The sequence below is a fragment of the Trichosurus vulpecula genome, chromosome 7 (genome assembly GCF_011100635.1).
Source record: "Trichosurus vulpecula isolate mTriVul1 chromosome 7, mTriVul1.pri, whole genome shotgun sequence".
Classification (NCBI taxonomy): domain Eukaryota; kingdom Metazoa; phylum Chordata; class Mammalia; order Diprotodontia; family Phalangeridae; genus Trichosurus; species Trichosurus vulpecula.
The window spans coordinates 117,505,947-117,530,780 of record NC_050579.1 but is presented as its reverse complement, the minus strand read 5'-3'; the positions used below and the strand labels follow the sequence as shown (position 1 = coordinate 117,530,780).

At 35.8% G+C, this 24,834-nt stretch overlaps 1 protein-coding gene across 1 annotated transcript in view; it reads right to left on the bottom strand.

Annotated features, from left to right (window-relative positions):
- Nucleotides 1-11,510: 11,510 nt before the first annotated feature.
- LOC118857608 (EH domain-containing protein 1-like) overlaps nt 11,511-24,834 on the bottom strand; it is a 109,779-nt gene continuing 96,455 nt past the window's right edge. Inside the window, exon 2 of the mRNA XM_036768228.1 lies at nt 11,511-12,853. Coding sequence (XP_036624123.1) covers nt 11,511-12,853 — 1,343 coding nt within the window. The remainder of the gene's footprint in view (nt 12,854-24,834) is intronic.

Sequence of the window (24,834 nt, the reverse complement as noted above, 5' to 3'; positions counted from 1 at the left end):
GGGATTCAGATTAATGATATTTTTACTAAAAAGTTTCTATGTGATCCCCATATGAAGACAGCCTACAGGAGGTGACATGAGGGTTCAGAAGCCTACTGACTGATCCATAGGGTAGTACTTATATATTCCTTGACCAAAGGTCTCCTATCTGAGCTTCAGAGCTATTTCCTGGTTTCTATTTCATAATATTTTGGCTCATAACATGGGTCTGGTGTGGGGGGTAGAAAAGGAAAGGGAAATAAATTAGCCTAAGGCATTCTCATGATAATATCAATCTTCTTTCAGAGTACCACCTTCAGTACTACTACAGGAAATCCTTCCTGATTCTTGTCCCCTTTTCTAATCCTTTCTACTTTCCAAAGCTAACCCTTCTACATGCACAGGTAACACCATTATATCCCATCTTGTCCAGCAAACTATCCCCAATATCATCCCTATTCTCTTTCATTAATTTCCAATCTCTCCCCATCTACTGGAGGCTTTCTGTTGCCTACAAACATGCCTATTTCTTCTCCATACTCAAAAAAACCCACACTTCACTTGATCTATCCATTCCTGATAGATATCGGTATATTGTATGGTTGAATTTTACTGTGCACTAAGAAATTATGAATATGATGAATTCAGAGAAACATTCAAATATTTTATGAAATTACACAGAGTGAAATATATAAAATTAGAAGATCAATATACACAATGTAAATGAAAAGATCATTAAAAGGAAGCCAAGTTCCAGATAATTGAGAAACCAACCAAAGTCTTACCTCGGGGAAAAATAATGAAATGTTTTTGTATTCAGAAGGAAAACAGAAAGTTCCTAGCACAGAACACTGAATATATGGTCAGACATCACTACTGTGTGTGTGTGTGTGTGTGTGTGTGTGTGTGTGTGTGTGCATGTGTGTGTGTAACAGGTTTAATTTTATCTTTCTGTGAAAAAGAAGTTTGTAATCAAAGGGTGTGAGGGCAAAAAGAGAGGTAAATATATACAGGAAGGACTAATATAAAAACAAAAAAAAAACCTTAATTTTTAAAAATAAAATAAAGAATGGCACAGGGCAAAGGAGAAGAAAGACTGAACAGTTTTCAGAGAATAGGCCATGTAGCCAACCTAAGAACTGGTAAAAGAGGCACCAAGTTCTGAAACCCAGGGATCATTGAAGTGAATCAGTCAAAAAAAGTACCTGGAGGTATTTTTCTATACCATCATCACAGTCTTATTCCATAAATTGTAGGTTACATAGTAAAGATTTCTCTGAGCCTTAAACTACCAAATCTCATAGTTAATAGATCAAGAAAAAGATTCTAGAAGGCAGCCTTGGTCAGACCAATCTATGGAAAGGCAAAGACAACTAAATTAAAAACATGACTAAGGGTAAACAGAAAACAGTTAGCTAGCAAAACACAATGATGATGAAGGTTGGGCCCAGAGGGTCAAACCCCCTCTCCAAAGTAAAACTGCTAGTAAGGGACAAAACTAAGACTCAAACCCAAATCTTTTGACTCCATGTTTTCTACTCCTTTTACAACATCACATTATCTCACAAATCAATATTTGGCAGAAAGCAGATTCTGTGATCTAGTCTGGACCTAAGAATTCTTTTAATCTTCCAAAGGAAATAGGAAGAATCAGGAAAATTAATGAACTCCTCTGAACAGCACCAAAGTAATATAATTCACAAATCAAAGAGGCCACAGGAGTGGAACAGGATCTGCATTCCACACTGAATTCCAGCAGCTTTAAAATGTTTCCTTGATTTCCCTTTGTGTAGCAATAAAAACAAATTAGGCCCATGGTGTTTTTATTGATTCAATACTTAATGGAACTGCCACTTTTCAAAGGGATTTTTGATAGGTGTCCAATTAACTGTTCACTTGGATGGAGGGTTACTGCCCGGGCTATGTGTAACCTTATACTAGACCACTTGTTTTATGCTTCCTGCCATGTGACAGCACTTATCTGATTACCTGTGGCAATGCAAACAAGTCTTAGTGATCAAAACAGCTTTTTGAGTTTTCATGCTAAGGGTGAATGCCAATGATCATCACTTTAGGTATTGCATCTAGGAATACAATATATTTTTTAAAATTGTATTTCATTAAGGGAGCCACCAAATTATATTTAGTGGAGGTCTCCTCTGCCCTCCTCTCCCCCACCTTTACTTAACAGGGAAAGGAAATTTCTAGCTAACATGAAAGTACTGACTAGAAATGCCTTTTACATGGTGCCCCATCTATTAATTATTTCAGGTTAGAATCCCATTCCTGCTAATATTTAATAATGAAATGAATGGAGAGATAAATTATTTGGCAATGAGAATTTGACACAACTTTAACCCACAGTGCTGTGGTTCTGGGGAACTTGATTTTTTGGGGGTTGGTTTAATATACTATTACATATATTATTTAATATACATATTTATATTTAATAGTTAATATAAATATTAATATACAATTAAGTCAATAATACTAATTAAATGTAACAGCTTCCTTCCAACAGATCCTAAATTAACTATGAAAAATTCCAGCATTGTATATCCACCATAACCCCTATCCTTGGAATAGACAAAATATTAACAGCTCCTTCAAAGAATTACATGGAGATTGGTGGTTAGGCATCTTCCAAAAGTGTTGGTAAAAATCACAGGAGATACTCTTTAGCAGATTAAAATGTGCCTCAAAGGTACTACTAACAGATGACTCATGGAATCAAGACAATGACTCAAGAGGAGGGAATGAGAAAACTGAAGATCTCAAGCCTCCTCCTCCAAAAACTGAAATAATTTTAAATGGGACAGCAGATAACATGAATGTTTGCTAAGGTCATTGAGAATGATAATAGCTAGCATTTATGTAGTGTCTAAGGTTTGTTAAGCACTTTACAACTACCTTGTTTTATCCTCACAACAACCCTGGCAGGTAGGTGCAATTATGGTGCCCATTTGACAGATGAAGAAACTGAAGCAAACAGTGTTTGAGTGATATATCCAAGGACTGAGGGCCAGGTAAGTGTCTAAGGCACGATTTGAATTTAGATCTGCTTACTCACCTGTCCAGTACTCTATTTACTGTGCCACCTAGCTGCCTAAAAGCACCAATAAGTTTGAGGCTGAGTGAAGAAAATGGATTCCTTACCTTCAAGAAAGGCTGCTTAGGAGATAGCAGCATTTGATGCCCATTGCACAGATATAGAGGTGGGGGGGGGTGGGACTCCATTTCTAATTTCTCAAGAATTATCAAGGAGAAGGCAATGCAAAGAAAAGAGATGAATCTGACTGAGGAACAGAGATTGAATTAAATTGTTCCTGGAACATAATTGCCATGAAAAACACATAATCACAGACCCCACGGCCATTGGTATAGGATTCTCTCCTCATTTTTGGAAGGCAAGGCCAGAGTAGCCTGTAGCTGGGCAGAATTGGCCAGAGCAAGAGAGACGTGAGTGTTCCAGTTCCCTCTGCCTAACCCCTCCCACCTGCAACTTAGCCATTCTCTCTGCCTTAGTACCCTATATAAACCTGGTTCCCAACCCTCCCCTTTGATACCCAGTACTTTATGTGTTGTACCCTAAGCTGCAACTCACTTGCCCTCACTAGAGACCTCCATTTTGCTATATGAGCTATTTTATCTTGAATTCAGGTTGACAATATTAACAGAGGAGAAGCTAATAGGAAATAAACAGCATAGCACAGTGGATAAAGAGCAGGCATTTGAGTAAGGAAGACCTGAAGTAAAGTTCTGCCTTGGCTATAAATAAGTTGTATGAACCTTTATTCAAACGACTCTGATCACTTTTTCTCTTAGTTCTACAGGAAAATCTACATAGCAATAAATTACAGAATTTATTTCCATCAGTGCAGGGTGTTTCCACATAGGGAACTCTTTACACTAAAAATATTATAAATCTGGATCAAAAAGAAAAAAATGGGGGACTGCACGAGCAACCAGGTAGGCAGTATATTATCCCCATTTTAAAGACAAGAACACTGAAATGAAGGAAAGTGAAATGCCTTGTACAATGTTGTAGTGCCAGTGTAAAAGTTAGGATGCCAATCCAGACCTCTAGTATTTGCTCTTTCCATTACACAGGAGAGGAAAGTGGGAAATCTTGGGATGATTGAAGATGCAAGAGCTTGGTTAGTTAAGTTGTCTTGCTTTGATGTAGGTAGTAAATTTTGAGCAGAGGTTTAAAACAGGAGAGGGGTATGTCATGCCTATTCTCCGTCAAAACTCAGAGCTAAGGTTAAGCTAGTCATATTAACATTTCATAAGTGAAAAATTTGACAATTGGTTGAAAAATGTTTCCACGCGTCAATTTCCATTGAGAAGTTTATTCTGTGCAATATTTCATCTTTCAAAGGAAAAGGAAAACTGGCATCTGGGAATCTGAAGACTCTTTAACTTTTTTTCCATGAGCTATTATTCTTATAACTACTCTAGGTTTTAGTTTACTAATCTGTCCCATTTTCTAAATGGAATGGTTGTGTATCTCTCCCAGATCTAACATTCAATTGTTCTGTGATTCAGCCTTTCTATGATTTTCTTGAATTTCCAGTTTCACAAATAGGGCGTGTAGCACTTATTAGATAAATAGAAATTTAGAATATATTATATAGCAGGACCATTGAAAGTTATAAGGCCTATTCACAGGAATTATAGTATCAGGGCTATTTATTGAATCCAAAGCTTAACAAATATCATATTGGCCAACAGCTAGGAAAGAGGAAATTTCTGAAACTATTATATTAAGTCAACAACCATTTCATGTTTTATTTATTTTTTAAAGTCTTATTTTTTTTAATTAACAGAAATCTATAATCTCTCCCTCCCACCCTTAATCCACTGGAAAACAAACAAAAAATTCTTCATAACAAATATGCATAGCCAAGGAAAAAATAATCATTTGGCTGTGTCCAAAATATTCATATATATATCTCATTTGGTACCCTGAAATCCATCACCTGTCAGGAAGTAAATAGCATGCTTTATCATCAATTCTCTGCAATCATGGATGGTCATTATATTGATGAGAGTTCTTATAGCTTTCAAAGTTGTTGGTCTTTACAATGCTATTATTCTATAAACTACTCTCCTAGTTCTGCTCATCTCATTTTTCTTCAATTTATAAAAGTCTTCAAAATTGTTAATTTTTATAGTATTGATGTTAGAGTATCAATTTTTCTTCTGGTTCTGCTTACTTTACTTTGTATCAGTACACACAAGTCTTCCCATATCTCTTTCAAATGATATATTTCCTCACTTCTTATAGCCCAATACTATTCCGTCATATTCATATACTCCAATTTGTTCAGCCATTCCCCAATTGCTGAAAATCCCCTTAGTTTCCAATTCTTTTTTTTCTACTACAAAAAAGACACCAGAAATTTTTTTTTCAAATATAGGATCTTTTCTTCTTTTGACCTCTTTTGATTATAGGCCTAAAAGTGGTACAGTACAATCAAAGGGTATTTATGTGCTATTTGGTGGGGTTTTTGGGGTGCAATTACAAATTGCTTTCTAGAATATTTATACTCCTTCATAGCTCCACCAAGAGTGCATCAACATTTGTCATTTTCCATTTTTTGTCATCTTTGTCAATACGATGGATGTGATATTGAACCTCAGACTTACTTTAATTTCTCTATTCGTTGTTTGGAGTATATTTTTTCACATACAAGCCTATATTTCTTCTCTTGAAAACTTCCTGTTCATATCTTTAGACAATTTATCTATTGGGGAATGGCTCATTATGAATTTGAATTAGTTCCTTACGTATCTTGGAAAAAGTGAACTTTAATGAGAGACACATGCTGAAAAGATTTTTCCCCCAGGTAATTATCTTCTTTTTAATTTTAGGGTTATTGGATTTGTTTGTGGGGGAAAATTTTTTTAATATCAAAATTATTCATTTTATCTTCTGAATTCCTCTCCATCCTTTGTTTAGTTATAATTTTTTCTTGGATTCATAGAAATATTGCGTATTTCATTATTTTTTTCTCATGTGACCTTTTATATCTAAATCATTTATCCATGTGGAACTTATCTTGGTATAAGATGTAAGGTGGTGATCTGGTTAAAAATAGAGAGATCGATCAGTAAAAACATATTAGGTATACAACATACAGAAGCAAACAAATCTAGTAAGTTAATATTCAAAAACCCCAAAATTCCACCAACTGGGATAAGAGCTCACTCGCTATCTGATTAAAGACTGCTGGGAAAATTGGCAAGCAGTCTGGAAGAAATATTATTTCAATCATTTCATGTTAATAAATATTATCATAGTATATTGTAAATGTAGCTCTGAGGATTACTGATTCTGCACTGTTATAGAACAAAAAATGCTAACTCTAGAGTCAGAAAACTTGAACCCAGGTCCTGCCTCTGAAGTTTAATTCCTGTGTAACTTTGGGCAAACTACTTAGCATCTCTGGGGCTCAGTTTCCTCATCTTCTAAATGAGGAGGTTGGACAAGGTGATTCATGAGTTGCCTTAAAACTCATGTTATGATACCTTGATCCTATGTGCTAACACAAATGGCTTCTAATGGAGAATGATTGACAACATTCCTGAACCTTCATCTCCTGACAGGGGAAACTGAGGTGTTGATTTCCTAGGAAATGAGATGCCATAATCTAGCCTTTCAGTCAGAGAAGGGATATTTATTCATCAGTATAGCAAATTCTAGACTTTTTCAATTTGACCTTATACAGAAGCCATGGAAGAGTTCCTGGGAAGCATGCCCCTTGGGATGAGAGAGGGTAGGAAGAAGAGGATCACCTACATGACCTCTCCAAACTGGAGAAAGAACAAGGGGCAAAGGCCATATAATGAGGAAACATAAGACCTATATTTTGATTCCTGCTATTGTGGGTGATTTGGATCTGGTGGGAATGAGACTGTCTGTCAAAAGTCAGGAAGCCCTAAGTTCAAATCCAATCTCTTACTAAATGTGTGACTTTGGGCAAGTCATTTAGTCTCTGCCTGCCTCAGTTCATCTGTAAAATAGGGAAAATGATAGTATCTACCTTCTAAGATTGTTGTGAGAATAAAATAATATTTGTAAATCTTGAGGCATTATTTAAATGCTATTTATTATACTCTACCAAATTTGCATTTGTTACCAAGAGTGTTTGTATCGGTGCTAGGGACCCTGCTCCCCAGATTTTTAAATCCTGCATACAACTGTTATTCAGAGATTTATAATATTAAACTCTGAGAGGAGTGATTATCAGCCAAAGATGATCTGGCTTTTTATGTTTCATCATTGAGATTGGACATATTCTGTATGATCCCAGAGCTTAGAGAGTCCAATCAGTATGTATAAACAAGTGCCTGTACATATGCCTGCTTGCATCTTTCTCTTTCTGTCTGTGTCTCTATACACACAGACATACACTTTCATACATATGTGTATATACATATGTGTGTATTTTTATGTGTTTTTTTTCCTAACAAATGATGTTGAGAGGATCTGAAAATAGCCCAACATCTGAATGTGCTCCAAAACTCAATCAAAAAATTCATTCATGGTAGTGAAAATTTGTTGAAGTGAGTTGTCAACTCCTTATCTATTACTCTCACTAAAGTGTACTGGTGAAGTACAGATTGTACCAAAGTACAAACTATAGTGCATTTATGTTTCCTCTTTATATTTCTCATATCATATATCCCCTTTTGTGGGTGTCATAGTGAAAAACCCTGAAATAAAATGTTTGTTTAAAACACTATCATGCTAAAAACTATTTATTCTTGATGATAAACCTAATGTAAACCAAGTTAGAATATTACAGTATTATAATATATATTACTGATGCTGTTGTTATTGAGTCATATTAGTTATGTCCAACTGTTCGTGACCCCCATTTGGGGTTTTCTTGACAAAGATACTGGAGTGGTTTGCTGTTTCCTCCTTCAGCTCATTTTATAGAAGAGGAACTGAGACAAACATAGTCAAGTGGCCCAGGGTCACACAGCTAGTAAGTACCTGAGGCAGGATTTGAACTCATGAAAATGAAATCTTCCTGACTCTGGGCCTGGGGCTCTATCCACTGTACCACTTAGCTGCCGCATTATTGGTGCTAAGACTGAATAAACTCTTCTCAAAAACGCTCAAAATAAATTTCATCATCACTGGTGAACTTACATGTAGCTACGAAAAGCCACATGGTATGGTGGATAGAAGGCTGGACTTTGAGTCAGGAAGAGCTGGGTTCAACTCCCATCTCTGATATCCACTGGCTCTGTGATTTGCAGGCAAGTCACTTAATCTCTCTCAGTTTCAGTTTCCTCATCTGTTAAATTGGGATATTATTATACTTGTAGCATCTATGTCATAGAAATGTTGTAATACTTAAAAGAGATAATAGATACAAAGTGCTATATTCCTATACATTAGTATGCAAATAATTTCCCAACACTAGCCAACTCCCTGTAGCCTGTTCTCTCTTATGCTTATAGAATGCTTATAGAATACAGACTGTTGCATTTTTCTAGAAAAAATCTGGAAGAAATTTAGCTTATCCTAATTTAAAAAAGCTTTTTGCATTACATAACTTGTATATGGGACACACAATAGCTTGCAAGTATCCTCACTATTTGAAGCTAGGACATGAATGAAATGGTGATTTATAGAATTTAGCACATCAGCATAGTATGAAAAAGGCTTTCTTCCCTGCTCCCTCACCTCCTATATGCATCAAATTGGGTGGAAATTCATTATATCAGTTGTTTGGAGAAGAAGGCCTAGAGAATTTTAAAAGATTTTACCAATCTGTCCTTGAAGTACTACTGTGAAAAACATTACACTTCTCCTTTGCATGTTCATTGAATACAATCTAGTTTTCTCTCCTAATTTCCATTCTCTTTACTCAATCACATTTAGAAAGAATATTTCATTGTTAGTTTACAATTATTTATACTTAGCATCCCTACACCTCCTCACATTTCCTTGACATTTGTATTTATATCTTTTTCGCATCTAGGAACTCTTTAGTTCCTAGTTATCTAGTTTCTCTTTAGTCACAGCTCAGCCCAGTTTCTATGCTTCTATATACAATCATTCAACCCTTTCCTCCTTTGATCATTAAAAGGAAACTGTTTATGTTTATATGTATCTGGCCTAGCTCTTCATTGAGGTAGATCTCAAGTGCAGGTGCCTTCTCTGTCTTTTAATTCCATATTTATGTGGCCTTGTGTTACATAATGATCATAATAGCTAACATTTAGATAGCTCCATCCTATATTCTAGGCACTGTGCTAATAATTTACAAATATTATCTCATCTGATCCTCATAACAACCCTAACAGGTAGGTGCTATTATTATCCTGATTTTAAAAATGAGGAAACTGTGGTCTGAACTCTAGGTTAATATGAATAATAACTTTAGGTTAATGGGGAAAAACATTTAGTTTTGAGTTTATGAGTTTTATGTACCACCATTTTAGAAGCTTATTTTTCAGTATCATATTAGCACAATTAATTTAAGACCCTTTCTTCCAGAATCCTGGACTTCTTTAATTTCAAAATTAAACACAATCTATAATGCTGGCCACAGAGTGGTAAATTCATATTACCAACACCATAGGGTTATTTAATTTTTACATTAAAAAAGTCTAGTGCATTGAGGAAATCATTTAAAAACAATGTGGCAACATGAGGACAACAATGGGTTTACCACTAATGGCCTCAGATTGCTCAAGTTCTATTTACATAAGCATGCCAAACCAAAAGTTTCCTTATTGGTAAAATGAATTGGAATAGATGGTCTCTAAGGCCCCTCATCTCCAAATTTAGAGTTGCATTTTACATAGAACTTTGCATAAAATGCTTTAACATGCCACTTACTATATAGCTTCTACTGCTACCAGATTTTAGAATACTGGATTCTAAAACCATAAAACTTATTCAGTCATAGAATTAGAACTTGAAGAGACCTTAGACACCATTTAGTTCAATCTCCTCCTTATGAGGCTGTGAAGGGTTGCAATGGATAGGGCCCTAGACCTGGATTCAGGAAAACCTCAGTTCAAATTCAGCATCAGACACTAACTAGCTCTGTGACCCTGGGAGAGTAATTTACTGTCTAACTCAGTTTCCCCATCTGTAAAATGAGGATAGTAATAATAATGATTATCTCCCAGGGTTATTATGAGTATAGACTTCTGATTTGATATTTGCATGTACAAGAGATTTAACAAAATCTAAAATGAATAATATTTGGCTAACTTCAGACAAAATATAATTAATTAGGTATTTTTTCCACTATTGTCAATAAAAGTATGAAAGCAGGACCTAATTTTAATTTGCCTCAAGAAATGGAAGAAATTACTCATTTTTGGTTGGTTTTTTTTTTTCATGTGTTGAAGACAGAGCCATCTCTATATGGGTTGGGATGCTTTACAATGACTGTGGGAAACTTTTAAGTTTTGTCAATGGGATAGTCAAGCTGACTCCCAGGATCAGAAGGGAAACAAAGACTAATTGTGCTTGCAAACAGAGGTGCATGTAGCCACAAAACTTGACTGGGAATAATATCCTACTTTGTTTTAGGAGACCTCCATCATATTCTCTCAGCTCTGTCATACGATCACCAGCATGCTGAATGAGTTAGAAATGGCATTTGGCTCTTGGTTTGGACCAATTACTTGCACACTTAAAGAGGCCATAGATACACAGCTGATAAATAACTGTAAACCCAGTCAGACAATAAACAGAACTCGTCCTTAGTTTGGGGAACAGAGGGGTTTGTTGGTAGTGAATGGTCAGACTTAGAAGAATACCTAAACTAACAACTCTGTTTGCCTCTCTAGTGTTTTCTGCAGCCTCCATTGTATCCTTTTCTCTGTGTAGTCAAATGACCTTTAAACCCTGTAAATAGCACACAGAGCTTTCCCCCCCTTCTCTGTGTAGACTATTATCCTTTCATCTTGAAAGGTCACTGGGTATCAGTTGAAGAAATATATCACTTAGCTCTGAGTGTCCTCTGTTTGAAGTGATCTCCCTGTTTGTTTTATAAATGATGGCCTGTCCCCAAACAAATTGAAAATTAGGTAATCATCTTTTTCAAGCTTTAGACTGGAGATGCTCTGACATGGGAAAAGGAGGCTAATGATACAGCCAGCTTGAAATACTTCCAAATTCATATTTTAGGGGTCCTATAGGGGGTTGAGCCTATTAGAAAATCATACTTAGCACTATATAATAATGGAGCTTCCAGGAAAATACATCAATTTAAGTAACATGATACCAAGAAAAAAATTTGGATGGAAGGAGAATGTGTATGTTCACAGTAGTCTTAGATGGCTGTTCTCCAAATCTCATATATCACCACAAAAATCTCATATATGGGGCCTTTGGCAGTAAACAGTGGGAAAGGGTGTGTAGCCTTGTCTAACTTAGGAGAAAGAAATCCAGTATCTATCTATCTATCTATCTATCTATCTATCTATCTATCTATCTATCTCTGTCTCTTTAGCCCCCTTACTGTTGTCATGAGCAAAGGGCCCATTCATAGTGTCACGGTAGGCATAGTCAGGGCCCCTGAGGCCTCCTCCACAATGGCAGCAGCCTGGGCAGCAGCAGCAGCAGCAGCAGCAGCAGCAGCCTCTTCTTCTTTTATCATAAACATCAACCGAGCTATATCTTTAGACAGCATCTGTTCCAGGTTTTCAAAGAGCTTGGGCTTCATGGTCTGGAACTTGGAGAAGTCCTGAGTCTGAAGAAGTTCCTGCATCTTTGGGATGCTTGGGAAATCTCCAGGAGAAACATGATACTCTCGTTCAATTTTCTGGTAGACAGCTTTCAAATTGGTGAGCAGCTCCCTTTTTTTGTTCTCCTTTCCAAACATGGGCATCTCTCTCTTGAGGGTGCTGATGATGTAGCCGTGGACCCTGGCCAGCCTGGCTCTCTTGATCAGGTCATTCATTTTCCTAATAGTAGTATAGTGGGGCAGCTTCTGAATGTCCCTAAAGAGATCCAAAGCCTCTGCTTCAAAGAGCCTGCTGTTTTCAGTATTCATGAAGGGGTTGGACCAGAAGGACCCTATATATACCCTCATCACTTCAGGGGTGTTAATGATCTTGCCCAGGGACCACATGAGGGCCCCATAGACTCTCATCAGCTGCTGCGTTCCTATCTGGTCAGACTTGTTCAGCACCACTCGCATCTTATCTTCATAGTTCTTGAGGGCCTTGATTGCTTGGGAGAGCTCATCTGAAATGTCCAGTTTATGGGCATCAAAGAGCATGATGATGAGGTCCACTCGCTCAGCAAACCACTGAAGGACTGCCGAGAAGTCATAACCTCTGCTGACTCGTTGTTTCTCTCCAGCAAGGATTCCCGGGGTGTCAATGATGCTGATACTTTCCAGGACCTCGTTGGGGAGCTGGACACACACAAAGCGGTTGAGGAAGGCATTGCCGAAGTTGGTGAGGTTGCGGAAGGGGAAGCGGCGGTCCACCACAGCCACATTGCCCGGCATCACATTCTCAACATCACCATGCGTGAGTACTATGAAGCCATCGGTGGTGGGCTCGGGGCCAATGCGCATGCACGGGAATTCCTGCTCGAGGAGGTAACTGATAAAGGTCGTCTTGCCGGTGCTGTACTGGCCCATCAAAAGCACCATGGGTTTGTTATCAAAGTCGGCCTCCAGGAGGGAAGGAGAGTGGTACCGTGCAAAGTGGTATGTCTCTTCGAGAGGCAGCAGCTTCTCCACATACAGCTGTCCCAATCTCTGGGCCACAGACATGAAGAGATAAGATTTCCTACGGTCAGCACCCTTGCCCTTGCTGGACATGGTGGTAGTCCGCCGAGGTGCAGTCTGCGCTGAGAATGGGACGGGGTTGGGGCCTGGAAATAGAGCAGCAACGCGGAAGGCAAAAGAGGCTGGGGATCCGGCTATGGCGCTTGCTCTGGCTCCCGAACTGGTTCTTCCACCTCAATGCGCATGCGCTAGCCCCACCCACATTCCCCGCCCCTTCCTCTTCTTCCTGTTCTGTGAGAGAGCTCCGTGTAAAAGGGTTGAAAAACGAAGTTTTTAATTTTCCTTTGTGTCTCTGGGGCTTAACAGTGCTTAGCATGTAGTAAGGGCCTAATGAATTCTTCCTTGATTGATTAGTTATTTAACCTTACAATTCTGATTAATGGGAAATACATCTCATTGGTACTCAAAAAGATTAGTCAGTCAATAGGCGTTTATTAAGCACAAAAAGAGAGTCCCTACCCTCAGGGAGATTATTAGTCTAATCGAGGAGAAAATATGAAAAAAAAAAAGTACTAATCTGTGTATAAACAAGATACAAGATAAATTTATAATAATAGAAGAAAGGCACCAGAAGTAAGGGAGAGGGAATTAAGAGAATTAAGGGAGAATTAAGGGACTTAAAGGAAGCTAGGAGGCTGAGATGAGGAGGGAGAGCATTCCAGGAACTGCCTGTGAAAATGCCCAGAGTATGCAAATGGAGTATTGAATATTATGTTGTATATGAGCAAGGTCTAACAAATCTCAGAATAGTAGTTAGGAGAGGATAATACATAATTTTAGGGCAAATAAAAGAAACTACTAGACAGTAAGTTAATAGGGAAATCAGGACATGTCTGTGTGGCTGAAAACATTAACAGAACCTATACCACCTTGGGAGGATAGAGATCCCTGATGTTCCTACATACATTTCTGGATGAAAGACCAGTAGTAGTGTTATAGGAAGTTATGGTGCTTAATAGGCCGCAGTAACCTTTGGAGGTTGACAATATAAAGGGTAACTGTGATCACCCACTCCCTGTTGTTTTAACTGTCAGAGACAAAATACAGAGGTATATTGAACACTGATCTGATATTCCTTCTGTTCTTAATTTATGACAATGCAAAAAAAAAAAGACATTATTTTTGTATAAAGAATTTTAAAAAGAAAAATAGGATAGGCACCGTTTAAAAAGACTATTTTTATTTATTCTTGAAACGAACGAGGAAGCTTTAACATGACATTGCTTTGAAAGGTAAGAAAAACACGATTTTGTGCAATCAAAATATGTAATTTAAGCCAAATGCTGTTTAAAGTCTACAAATTTTTAATAAGCTTTGAAGGAGAGACTTAGTAGCTTCCTGATAACCCACCTTAAGCAAAATTCTGTTTAAAAAATATCTCTGAGTATGAGCTATTGTATGTACTAGGGACATTGACTTTAAAAGACTCAGCAGACATTATCATAACCAATAATTACCTCCTTATAAATTTCAATTTGCTTGACAATTATATGAATCCTTTGAAATTTAGGAAAATTTGTCCTTTATCTTGTATTGAAAACCAAAATATCTGGGGAAATCCTTGGATCCAGATATTATGATAATTACAGTTATCATTTATGTTTTCATAATTTATTTAGCCTTATTCCTAGTGTATTTTAATAAAAGCCCAAGCAGCATTAGAAAATGCATAAATACATATAGAATAATAGTTGTGAGAGTATATGATTCTCTACATTGTCATTTTAAAAAGACATCACTGACAGAGACCTGGTGTAGTCACATGTGAAGGAAAATGGCACACAGTCAAAAATCTTTTCCTAGTGTGCACATGTGTAATAAAGATTGTCCTTTGCAGCTTTAGTCACTATGTACTGAGCCTGCATCTGTTTGCAGTGAAGTGAGGTAATAGGTTTAAGAACTCAAAATTTTCTGGTGTGAATTCTACCTGAGTAATTATATTAGAGATGAAAACATAACCCATTAGTTATGCTTGACCTTGAGATAGGAAGTGAATCTTCAAATTTTTGCTTGTTAATAATAAAAAGAATGAACTCTACCAAAAGCATGTCAACAAAAACAACAAACCTGAATCTTGTGAATTTGTTTTTAAAAATGGAGAGATTTGTGATGGTAATATAGGATAAAATGATATACACCAGAAATTACAGAAGGATTATCCTTAAGGAGCCCCAGACATACTGGTCAATGAAGATAATTCTAGAAAATAATAGAAACTATGAGACATTATTCAAGTTTATGAAAATTTAGAACCTCTTGAATACTTAGCTGAAATTACGCATCAGAATTGTGCCATGTTTCATGAGCTAACATATGACAAATCCTCATGCTACAAATCCAGATCTCATATTACCCTTGAGATTTCAAGAAACAAACTGCTAGGAAGAAGAGTATTAGTACCAACAAAAAAATATTACTCACAATCTCCTGGATATAACTTTGATCTACAAAAGTTTAAGAATAATATTTTTGATAAATGTAGCCACACCAAAAATTCATAGTTACAGGAAATGGAAAAGTTTTTTAAAAGTAGAAAGATCTAGCAGAATAAAGCAAAATCATGTGGGAACAAAATTATGTATGTATTACGCATATTATCTTGTCTACTACCAGAGTGGTTCCAAAGAAATTTTCCTCAGGAAATAATCCTATATCCTAATAGTTTTATTAAATTACAAAAAACAGCTCTGTAGTAATTGAAAGAATATTAAATATGAAAAATAATAACAGGAGTATGACTTATCCTAGGAATACTTCCATCTGAATGGTGTTGAAAAAGATGAGAAGAATGAGATGAGCAAGATACTAATAATGAAAATACTTCAGGAATTCAATTCTCTGCAATTTCATTAGTATGCTCCTTCCCTAATGCAGATTACAACTTTGGTATAAATTAATAAATGATCCTTTGGACCAAAAATTTCCTCCCACTACAACTGCCCTGAAGATGATGATAATGTTAATGATGAGTTATCTAAATATATCTAAAATGGTTCTTAGGCACTAGAAATCTATGCCTATCCTTGAATCATTTTAATTGGATAGAACCTGTGCCTCACATATACTATTGACCCAAATATATAATACTATTTAATTTACCCTCTGATTACGGAGTTTAAAAAACCCTCCCAGTTAAAACCACAAAAATACGGTTTTTCTCCATTCAAAATTTCCAAAATTTCTTCATTTCCTAAATTTCTTTTAATGCAAAATTTATATAAAACATCTTTCTGTCTGTCTGTCTGTCTGTCTCTCTCTCTCTCTTTCTCTCTCTCTTTGATCAATAGTCCTGGTAGAGGCATCTGACTTTTTCAAATTGAATGCTTCAAATTAGGCTGTGACCAATCTACCTACCATCTACAATTTTGCCTATCCAGCCTGGCTAGTATTTCTAAGAAAATAAATTACATCATTCATTCATACAAACATACTAGGCTCAAGAGTCAAGACTCTCTACAAATCCGGTGTCTCATTATGTCATAGAGGTTATGGTGAGTTCTCAAAGACTGTCAGTGGAGCATAACATCCTGATAGGTTACCAAGTTGGAGAAGTCCAGTTTAATGTAAATTTCTGTAGAAAGTAAAATTCCTTTAGGGCAGGGATTGTTTACTTTTTTTATCATTTTGTCTCCAATGCCTAGCATATTGCCTTACATATAATAAGCATTTAAGTAATAGTTGGTGAATTGAATGTAGTTGATGTAAAGTATAGCCTTAAAGATGGGGAATGTCTTCCAAGGATCAGCCTAGCTAAGTTTCTTTCTTTCTTTTGTTTAAATAATATTTAATTTCCACTCAATTACATGTACAAACTATTTTAACATCTTTTTCAAAATTGAGTTCCCCATTCTCTCCCTCACTCCCTCCTGCTCCCTTGAAATGCTAAGTGATTTGATATAGGTTATACATGTGGAATCATGTAAAACATTTTCCTATCAGTCATTTTGTGGAAGAAAACTTGAACCAAAATAAATAAATGAATAAATAAAAATTTTTAAAAATTAAAAATACTATGCTTCAGGCTGCATTTAGACTTCATCAGTTCTTTCTCTAGAGGCAGATAGCATTTTTCATCATGAGTCCTTTGGAATTGTCTTAGATCATTGTAGAGAACAGCTGAATTATTGTTCATCGCATATGATATTCTCCTGTGTACAATGTTCTCCTGGTTCTGAGCATTTCATTTTGCATCAGTTCATATATATAAGTCTTTCTAAGTTTTTTTCCCCTGAAATCATCTTTGGTATCATTTCTTGTAGCACAATAATATTCTATTACAATCATATGCTATGATTTGTTTAACCGTTCCCCAAGTGATGGGCATCCCCTCAATTTCCAATTCTTTTCCACCACAAAAGAAGAGCTGCTATAAATATTTTTTGTGCAAATAGGTCTTTTTCTTTTCCTTTTTTTTAAAATTCTCTTTGGTTTATATATCTAGCAGTGATATTGCTGAATCACAGTTTTATAGCCCTTTGGCCATAGTTCCAAATTGCTCTCCAAAATGGTTCAGTTCACAACTCTACTAACAGTGCATCAGTGTCCCAATTTTCCCATATCCACTACAATATTTATCATTTTCCTTTTCTGTCACATTAGCCAATCTGATAGGTATGATAATTTGCAATTCTCAAATCAATAGAAATTTAGAGCATTTTCTTTTATGACTAGATAGCTTTGATTTCTTTGTCTGAAAACTGCCTCTTCATATCCTTTGACCATTTATCAATTGGCCAATTTATCTATTGGCCATATATAAATTTGACTTATTTCTCTATATGTTTGAGAAATCTTGCCTTTATCTGAGATCTAGCTAAATTTCAAGAGAAACCCTTCACAAGAAGGGTGGCCACCAGATGATAAACTATTAAAGCCCCAGCAACTAATGAACACCATCTGCTAAGGCCTGAAAGGAATGATGAAATTTATGGTGATGGAGAGAGTACTCACACTGATGAAATTAGAGATATGTGATGTGTGTAAGGGTGGGTAAGCAACATGCTATAATACTTATCATGGAGAAACTTCTGTAGCTAACATGAATAAGAGGAGAAAGAGCATAGATATACTGCAGTCATGTGTCTAGGAAAGTCCAAAGGTGTATTTTTGCATGTATATATGTTGGTACACGTGTGTATGTGTATTGTTTTTCTTCAGTTATTCAGTCAAATCCAACTCTCTGTGAACCTATGGCCATCTAGTTGCCCCAGTGAATAACTAGAATTAATTTCTTTAAGTATTGACTAGTTTGATCTTCTTGCTGTCCACAGGATTCTCAAAAGTCTACTTCAGAATCACAATTTGAAAGCATCTATTCTGCAGCGCTCAGCTTTTGTGTTACAGTCTAATATTCATAGTCATACACTGCTAATGGAAAAACCATAGCTTTAACTATTCAAACCTTTATCAGCAAGGCGATAGCTCTGCTTTTTAGCATGCTATTCAGATTTGCTATAGCTTTCCTTCCAAGGAACAAGTGTCTTTTCAGTTCATGGCTATAGTCGTTGTCTGCAGTGATCTTTGACCCCAATAATATAAAATCTGACACTGCATCCATTTCTTCTCCCTCTGTTCACCAGGAAGTGATGGGGCCAGTTGCCATGATCTTTGTTTTTATGTTAAGCTTCAAAAGCCAGCTTTTTTTGCTGTTCTCTTTCACCCTCATCAAGAGGTTTCTTAATTCTTCTTCACTTTCTGCCACCATAGTGGTACCATCTGCATATATTATTTGATTGTTGATATTTCTCCTGGCAGCCTTAATTCTGACTTTTGATTCATCTAGCCTGGCATTTTGCATGATATTCTCTGAATATAAGTTAAATAAATAAAGTGACAATATACAGCCATGTTGTACTCCTTTCCCAGTCTTAAGCCCATCAATTGTTCCATGTTCAGTTCTAACTGTTGCTTCTTGACCTGCATACAGGTTCCTCAAGAGACAGGAAAGATTATCTGATAGTCCCATTTCTTTGAGGACTTGCCATATTTTGTTACGATCCACACAGTCAGAGGCTTTAGTGTAGCCAGTGAAGCACAATTAGATACTTTTCTAGAACCTTTTGCTTTCTCCATAATGCAGTAAATGTTAGTGATTTGGTCTGTACTTCCTTTGCCTCTTTGAAAACCAGCACACTCTTCTGGTAATTCTACTTTCACAGACTGTGTCATCTTGCATTATTTTAAATAGTTCATCTAGAATTCTGTCACTTCCACCAGTACTATTGTTAGCAATGCTTCTTAAGGCCCACTTGACTTCGTTCTCCAGGATGTATGGCTCTAGATCATTAACTACATCATTGTGGTTATCAGTGATATTAAGGTCTTTCTTGTATAGTTTTTCTGTATATTCTTGCCACCTCTCCTTTTCTTTCTACATCTGGTAAGTCTCTGCTACTTTTGTGTTTTATCATGCCCATTTTTGCATGAAGCATGCACTTGAGATCTCTAATTTTCTTGAAGAGATCGCTTGTCTTTCCCATTCTATTTTTTCTCCCTATTTCCTTTATTGCTCATTTAAGAAAGCCTTCTTCTCTCCCCTTGCTATTCTCTGGAATTTTGCATTAAGCTTTCCGTTCTCCTTTCCCTTTTGTTTTCCTCAGCTATTTGTAAAGCCTCATTAGATAACCATTTTGTTTTCTTGTTCTTTTTCTTTGGAAAGTTTTTGTTGTTGTTGTCTCCTGTACAATATTGTGAACCTCTGTCCATAGTTCTCTAGGTATGCTATCTACCACATCTAATACCTGAAATCTATTCATCACCTCCACTTAATATTAATAAGGGGTGTTATTTAAGCCATACCTATAAAATCTGATGGTTTTCCTACTTTCTTCAATTTAAGTCTAAATTTTACAATAAGGAACTCATGATCACAGTCAGCTCCAGATCTTGTTTTAGCTGACTGTATAGAAATTCTCCACCTTTGTTTGCAAAGTGTATAATCAATCTAATTTCTATATTGACCACCTGGTGATGTCCATGTGTAGAGGCATCTTGTGGGTTATTGAAAAACAGTATTTGCTATGACCACCAAGTTATATTGTGAAAACTCTCTGCCCTGCTTCACTTTGCACTCCAAGGCCAAACTTGCCTCTTATTCCAATTATCTTTTGACTTCCTACTATAGTCTTCCAATCCTCTATGATGAATATGACATATTATTTTGGTGTTATTTCCAGAATATAATGTAGGTATTTAGCAACTTTGGCCTTTTTGTTATAAGCGGTTGGAGCGTAGACTTGTATTACTGTGATGTTGAATGGTTTGCCTTGGACTTGAACAGATATCATTCTGTCCTATATGTATGAGGCAAGCATAAGTCATATAACCCCATTGAAGGGCACAGCAGCACTACTAAATTGTGGGGTGGCAGCAATATATACTTAAGCTTCCTGTGTTTAATGATGTAAAGATTACATAACCTTTAAGATGGCTTAACCCTAGAATTTCATATATACCTGCTTTCTTACCCTGTAGGTCACAGAATTGACTCATTATGGTCAAATGGTCACTGTTACATGAAAGCTTTTCTGATTACTCTGTTACAGTTTTCTATCTCTTTAAATGAAATTTTATTACTTTGTACATTCTTAACATTTACATATCTGTGTAATATCTGTACCTTCTCAACAGAATGGAAGTTCCTTGAGGGCAAGAACTGTTTTCTTTTTTTTTTTCCCTAAGGAATGTCTCCACTTCCTAGCACAGTGCTTTGCACATAACAGTCCCTTAAGTGAATGAATGAAGTTAAATACACACACACGTACACATACATATATCTGTTGAACTGAGACTAATTCCATTAATTTGTGTTTTTGCATTATAAACTTAGAAAAGAAAAACAGTTTTACACTGACCAGCATACAGCATGAAAGCATTTCTTGTTCTTGGCAGATATGAATAAATAAAAGCAGGCAAGTTGACCAGGGATATAGGGGCCATGGCCTTGCCATTTTTCACTTGGATTTTATTTCTATGCTACTTCATTTTCATGTGTGGAGGAAGATGGGCTTTACAGAATCTCTTTTTAAAACATGCCAATTGTCTAACTTTGTCAACTAACTTACTGTTCTATTTACCATCTCTATTATTTGGAAGATAAAATCACCTTTTTTTAGCTACCACCCTCATATATGCTTTGTTTTCTATATACCTTAGAATGTGTATACTTGAAGGAAGAGACTTTCATTTTGTATTTTTAACCTCAGTCAGAACACAGTGCTTGATAAATACTAAGTGCTTATTTTATTATTATTCATTCATTCACTCAGTTATACATATTTAGTCTAATTATCCACATGGATCCTATGTTTTGTCTGTATTTTTTTTTTGACAGACTCCTCCAAATGGGTTATAGGTGAACAGGATACCAATAAGTGATCTAATAGGAGTTAAAAGGGGTTTCCTAACCCTAAATTAGATAATTTTCTGGAACCATAGCCTTTGAATAATCACAAGACATGGAGAGTAACAAGAATAGACACATAGCATGGGGACATTCTAGCTGACATTTTTTGGCTTATTCAATGGCTAATATTTGTGCACTAAAAAACAATTGCCGACTCCTCTAGTTGCTGAACCTCAAAGGATTGAACAGAGAGCCTGGTAGATTTCCTTGTAGAGTTCAAGTTAAGAGGATGTTGGTAGAAAGCAACTGAGTGACCAGAGATTTAGCCATATACAATACAATGCATAATGGAGTTTGGAGACCTTGCTTTTAACTGAGATAATATGACCTAGAAGAGATGATGTGCCAAGAGCAGCAAAGAGTAATATGATGCCATCAACTAAGACACCAGCGTCTCTATTGTGTAAAAGGAATGATTTGACCTGGAAACTTGTCCTGAAAACTGTAGACTTCATCAAATATTTATTAAACTTTTCTACTATATGACACGGTCCATGCCCTCATCATTTTTGTACTATAGGAAGGGATATAAAACATGTATAAACATTTTAATAAAAAGTATAAATGGTGAATGTATAAGGCCATTATAAACTAAGGGGAGGCATGGTATTCGTGACTAAAAGGACGGGATAAAGCTTCAAAAGGGGAGATGGAATTTATTCTTGTCCTTAAAGACAGAAATTCAATAGTCAGGGATGAACAAATTGGGATTAAAAGGGTATATTCAATGGAATAATAGTAAGAACAAAGGGAAGAAGATAGAGTATTTTTGAAAATATGAAAATCATACCCTCTTTAAAATGAATACTATCTTAGTATTATACAAATATCAATCAAGTTTATCTTTGTAATAGTTATTTCCTTTTCGCTACCATAGTAACAAATCTAAGCTCTTGTAAGTATTTTTGCCTTCATGTAATACATATATATATATATATGGATTTTATATATATATATATATATACACACATATATATAAAGTACAGCTATATTTTAATATAAGTCATCACTATGAGAACACTACAACCTCTCTTTTTAGTTAATTGGATCATCTAGGGAATTATACGCAAAATAAATGGATATACATATGAATAGGTCCACTAGGCCCATTTTTAAGGTTCCTGGATCCTGGAATACTTAAATCTCAAAATTCTACTCCAAAAAAGCTGGTTACATGAGTCGACAGTATTTTAATCTAATTTTGTATGCACTATTTAATTGGTAATCCGTATAAAAGGAAGTTAAATGTCAAGAGCCAAGGTAGTTTCCCACCCCTCCCCCCTCCCCCCCCCCAACCAGGAGAAAATTCAGCCTATGCCTTCCTTTAATTCTTTTGTTCCTGGGGTCTTAAATGATGTGCAAACTGACACAACAAAACTGCTGGCTCTGCAAAACTAATGTATAATTTGACAAATCTTCCATCCTAAAATTGTCTTTTTTCAGTTTCTTCATGTTTCCATTCAAATTAAGTATAGTTCTAGACCCAGGATGTAGCAGATTGGCCCTTACCGAATATGCCCTATATTCACTATCATGTATAATTCAAGACTAGAAAGTAAAACTTTACTGTTTGGAAGATGTAACTTGGACATGAAATTTAAATCAGCTAATTATAGTCTTTCGAATATGCACCTAAGGTCCTTAAAAATGAAGAGATAGAGTCTACATCACAAAATACAAGGAAGGGGAAAGAAAAGGGTATCCAGGAATATGGTTGAGAGCTGTTTAAGAGAAACTGAATAAGGTGAAAAGGAGGATTAACAGAAGGAAAGGCGATATGATCTAGAATGAAAATCAAATCTTCGTTAAAACAGGCCTGATTCAAATATCAAAAGGGACGCTATAGAATATATCTTAAAAAAAGAAAATACGTATCAACAGAATACATATTTACAGAAGAAAGAAGTATACTAGTGTTTGTGATAATAGAAATGAGTCTATTTGCAAATTAAGGAAATAAACACTTAATTTTACCAAAGCAAGACTAATAGATATTCTTGCATTTCTCAGAATGTTTTCTTCCAGATGTCTGCCACCCAGCTCCAAAACTCCCCAGAAGGATATCAATTGACAATACCCTCCACCAATGAAACTCCCACATGACTGAAGCATTCTATCTATGGAATAAAGTTACTGACCCCTAGGGCAAGACACTGTTTTTAGCAGCTTGTGAATGCTGCTATCTTTTCCAAGTGAAACCTTTCATGGGGTCATATACATGACAGGAAGAATTTAAACATTCCTTGTTTTCATCCCAAAAGGTTTATGTCTTTATTTAGAACCTTTCAAAGGTTCCCACTCCCTGAGGGGTATCCTATTCCAATTTGGCCTCTGAGACTAAGAGGCTTTCAGTATGTGTGTGTGGGGAATCTGTTTGGTTAAAATAGAAGTCTTTTGATGATAACTTTCTAATCATCTAAAAATTCAGGTCCTCATATTTCAAGAAAGCCTCTTTATTTTGTTTTTACTAGGCAATCTTTTTTGTAGATCACCGCAGTCAGAGGATAAAGAACCGAAACAAACCTCTGACCCCTTAAGGAGTACACTGAGATTTGGAAACACACAGGCAAGATAATGACAAGGAGTAAGGCGAGAAGTGATGCCAAAGAGTCAACTCTATATTTAATTGTGTGGTTTTTTTTTTCCCATGTAGCACACAGACAATCCTTCAAACTACTGCGCTACCAAGAACACAGAAGTCAGTGTCCATTATAATTGAACATAACAATGATGTAACAGAAAGAATTTAAGGCTGTGTTTTCAGAGAAGAAACAAAATGTAGAATTTAAATTTGGCTCCTATTCCATTTAAACTCATTCAGAGACTGGCCAACATTAGCAATATTCCTGGATTCCTATAATATTGACTGAATAATTTGACAGAAAAAATAGCCCCATTGAATTTACAAATAAAACTAGGAGTTGCCTAAGAAAAAACATATCAGGATCAGATGGATTTACGAATGAATTCTACCAAACATTTAAAGATCGACTAATTTCAAATCAACTATGAAGGACCTATGAAGGAAGATGACATCTATATCCAGAGAAAGAATTGATAAATTGATGAATAGAAGTATGTTTAGTATGTTTAACACACACTCACTCATACACACAAAGTACGCATACAAATATAGTTTATTTGAAATTAGTTGACCTTTAAATGTTTGGTAGAATTCACTTGTAAATCCATCTGATTCTGATATTTTTTCTTAGGAAGCTCATTTACGGCCTGTTCAATTTCCTTTCTTAAAATACTTTTATTTAGATATTCTGCTGCTTCTTCTATTAATCTAATCAGTTTATATTTTTGTAAATATTCTCTTTCACTTACATTGTTAACTTTATTGGCATATGATTGGGTAAAATAATTCCTTGTAATTACTTTGATTTCATCTTCGTTAGTGGCATATTCACTCTTCATTTTTAAAACAGGTGATTTGGTTTTCTTCCCCTTTTTTTGAATCTTATTAACCAAAGGTCTATGTAATTTTATTATTTTTTTTTTATAAAACCAACCCCTGGTTTTATTTGTTAGTTCAATTGTTTTCTTACATTCAACTTTATTAATGTCACATTTAATTTTTAAGATTTCTAATTTGGTTTTTAATTGGGGATTTTTAATTTGTTCTTTTTCTAGTTTTTTTAATTGGATAGCCAATTT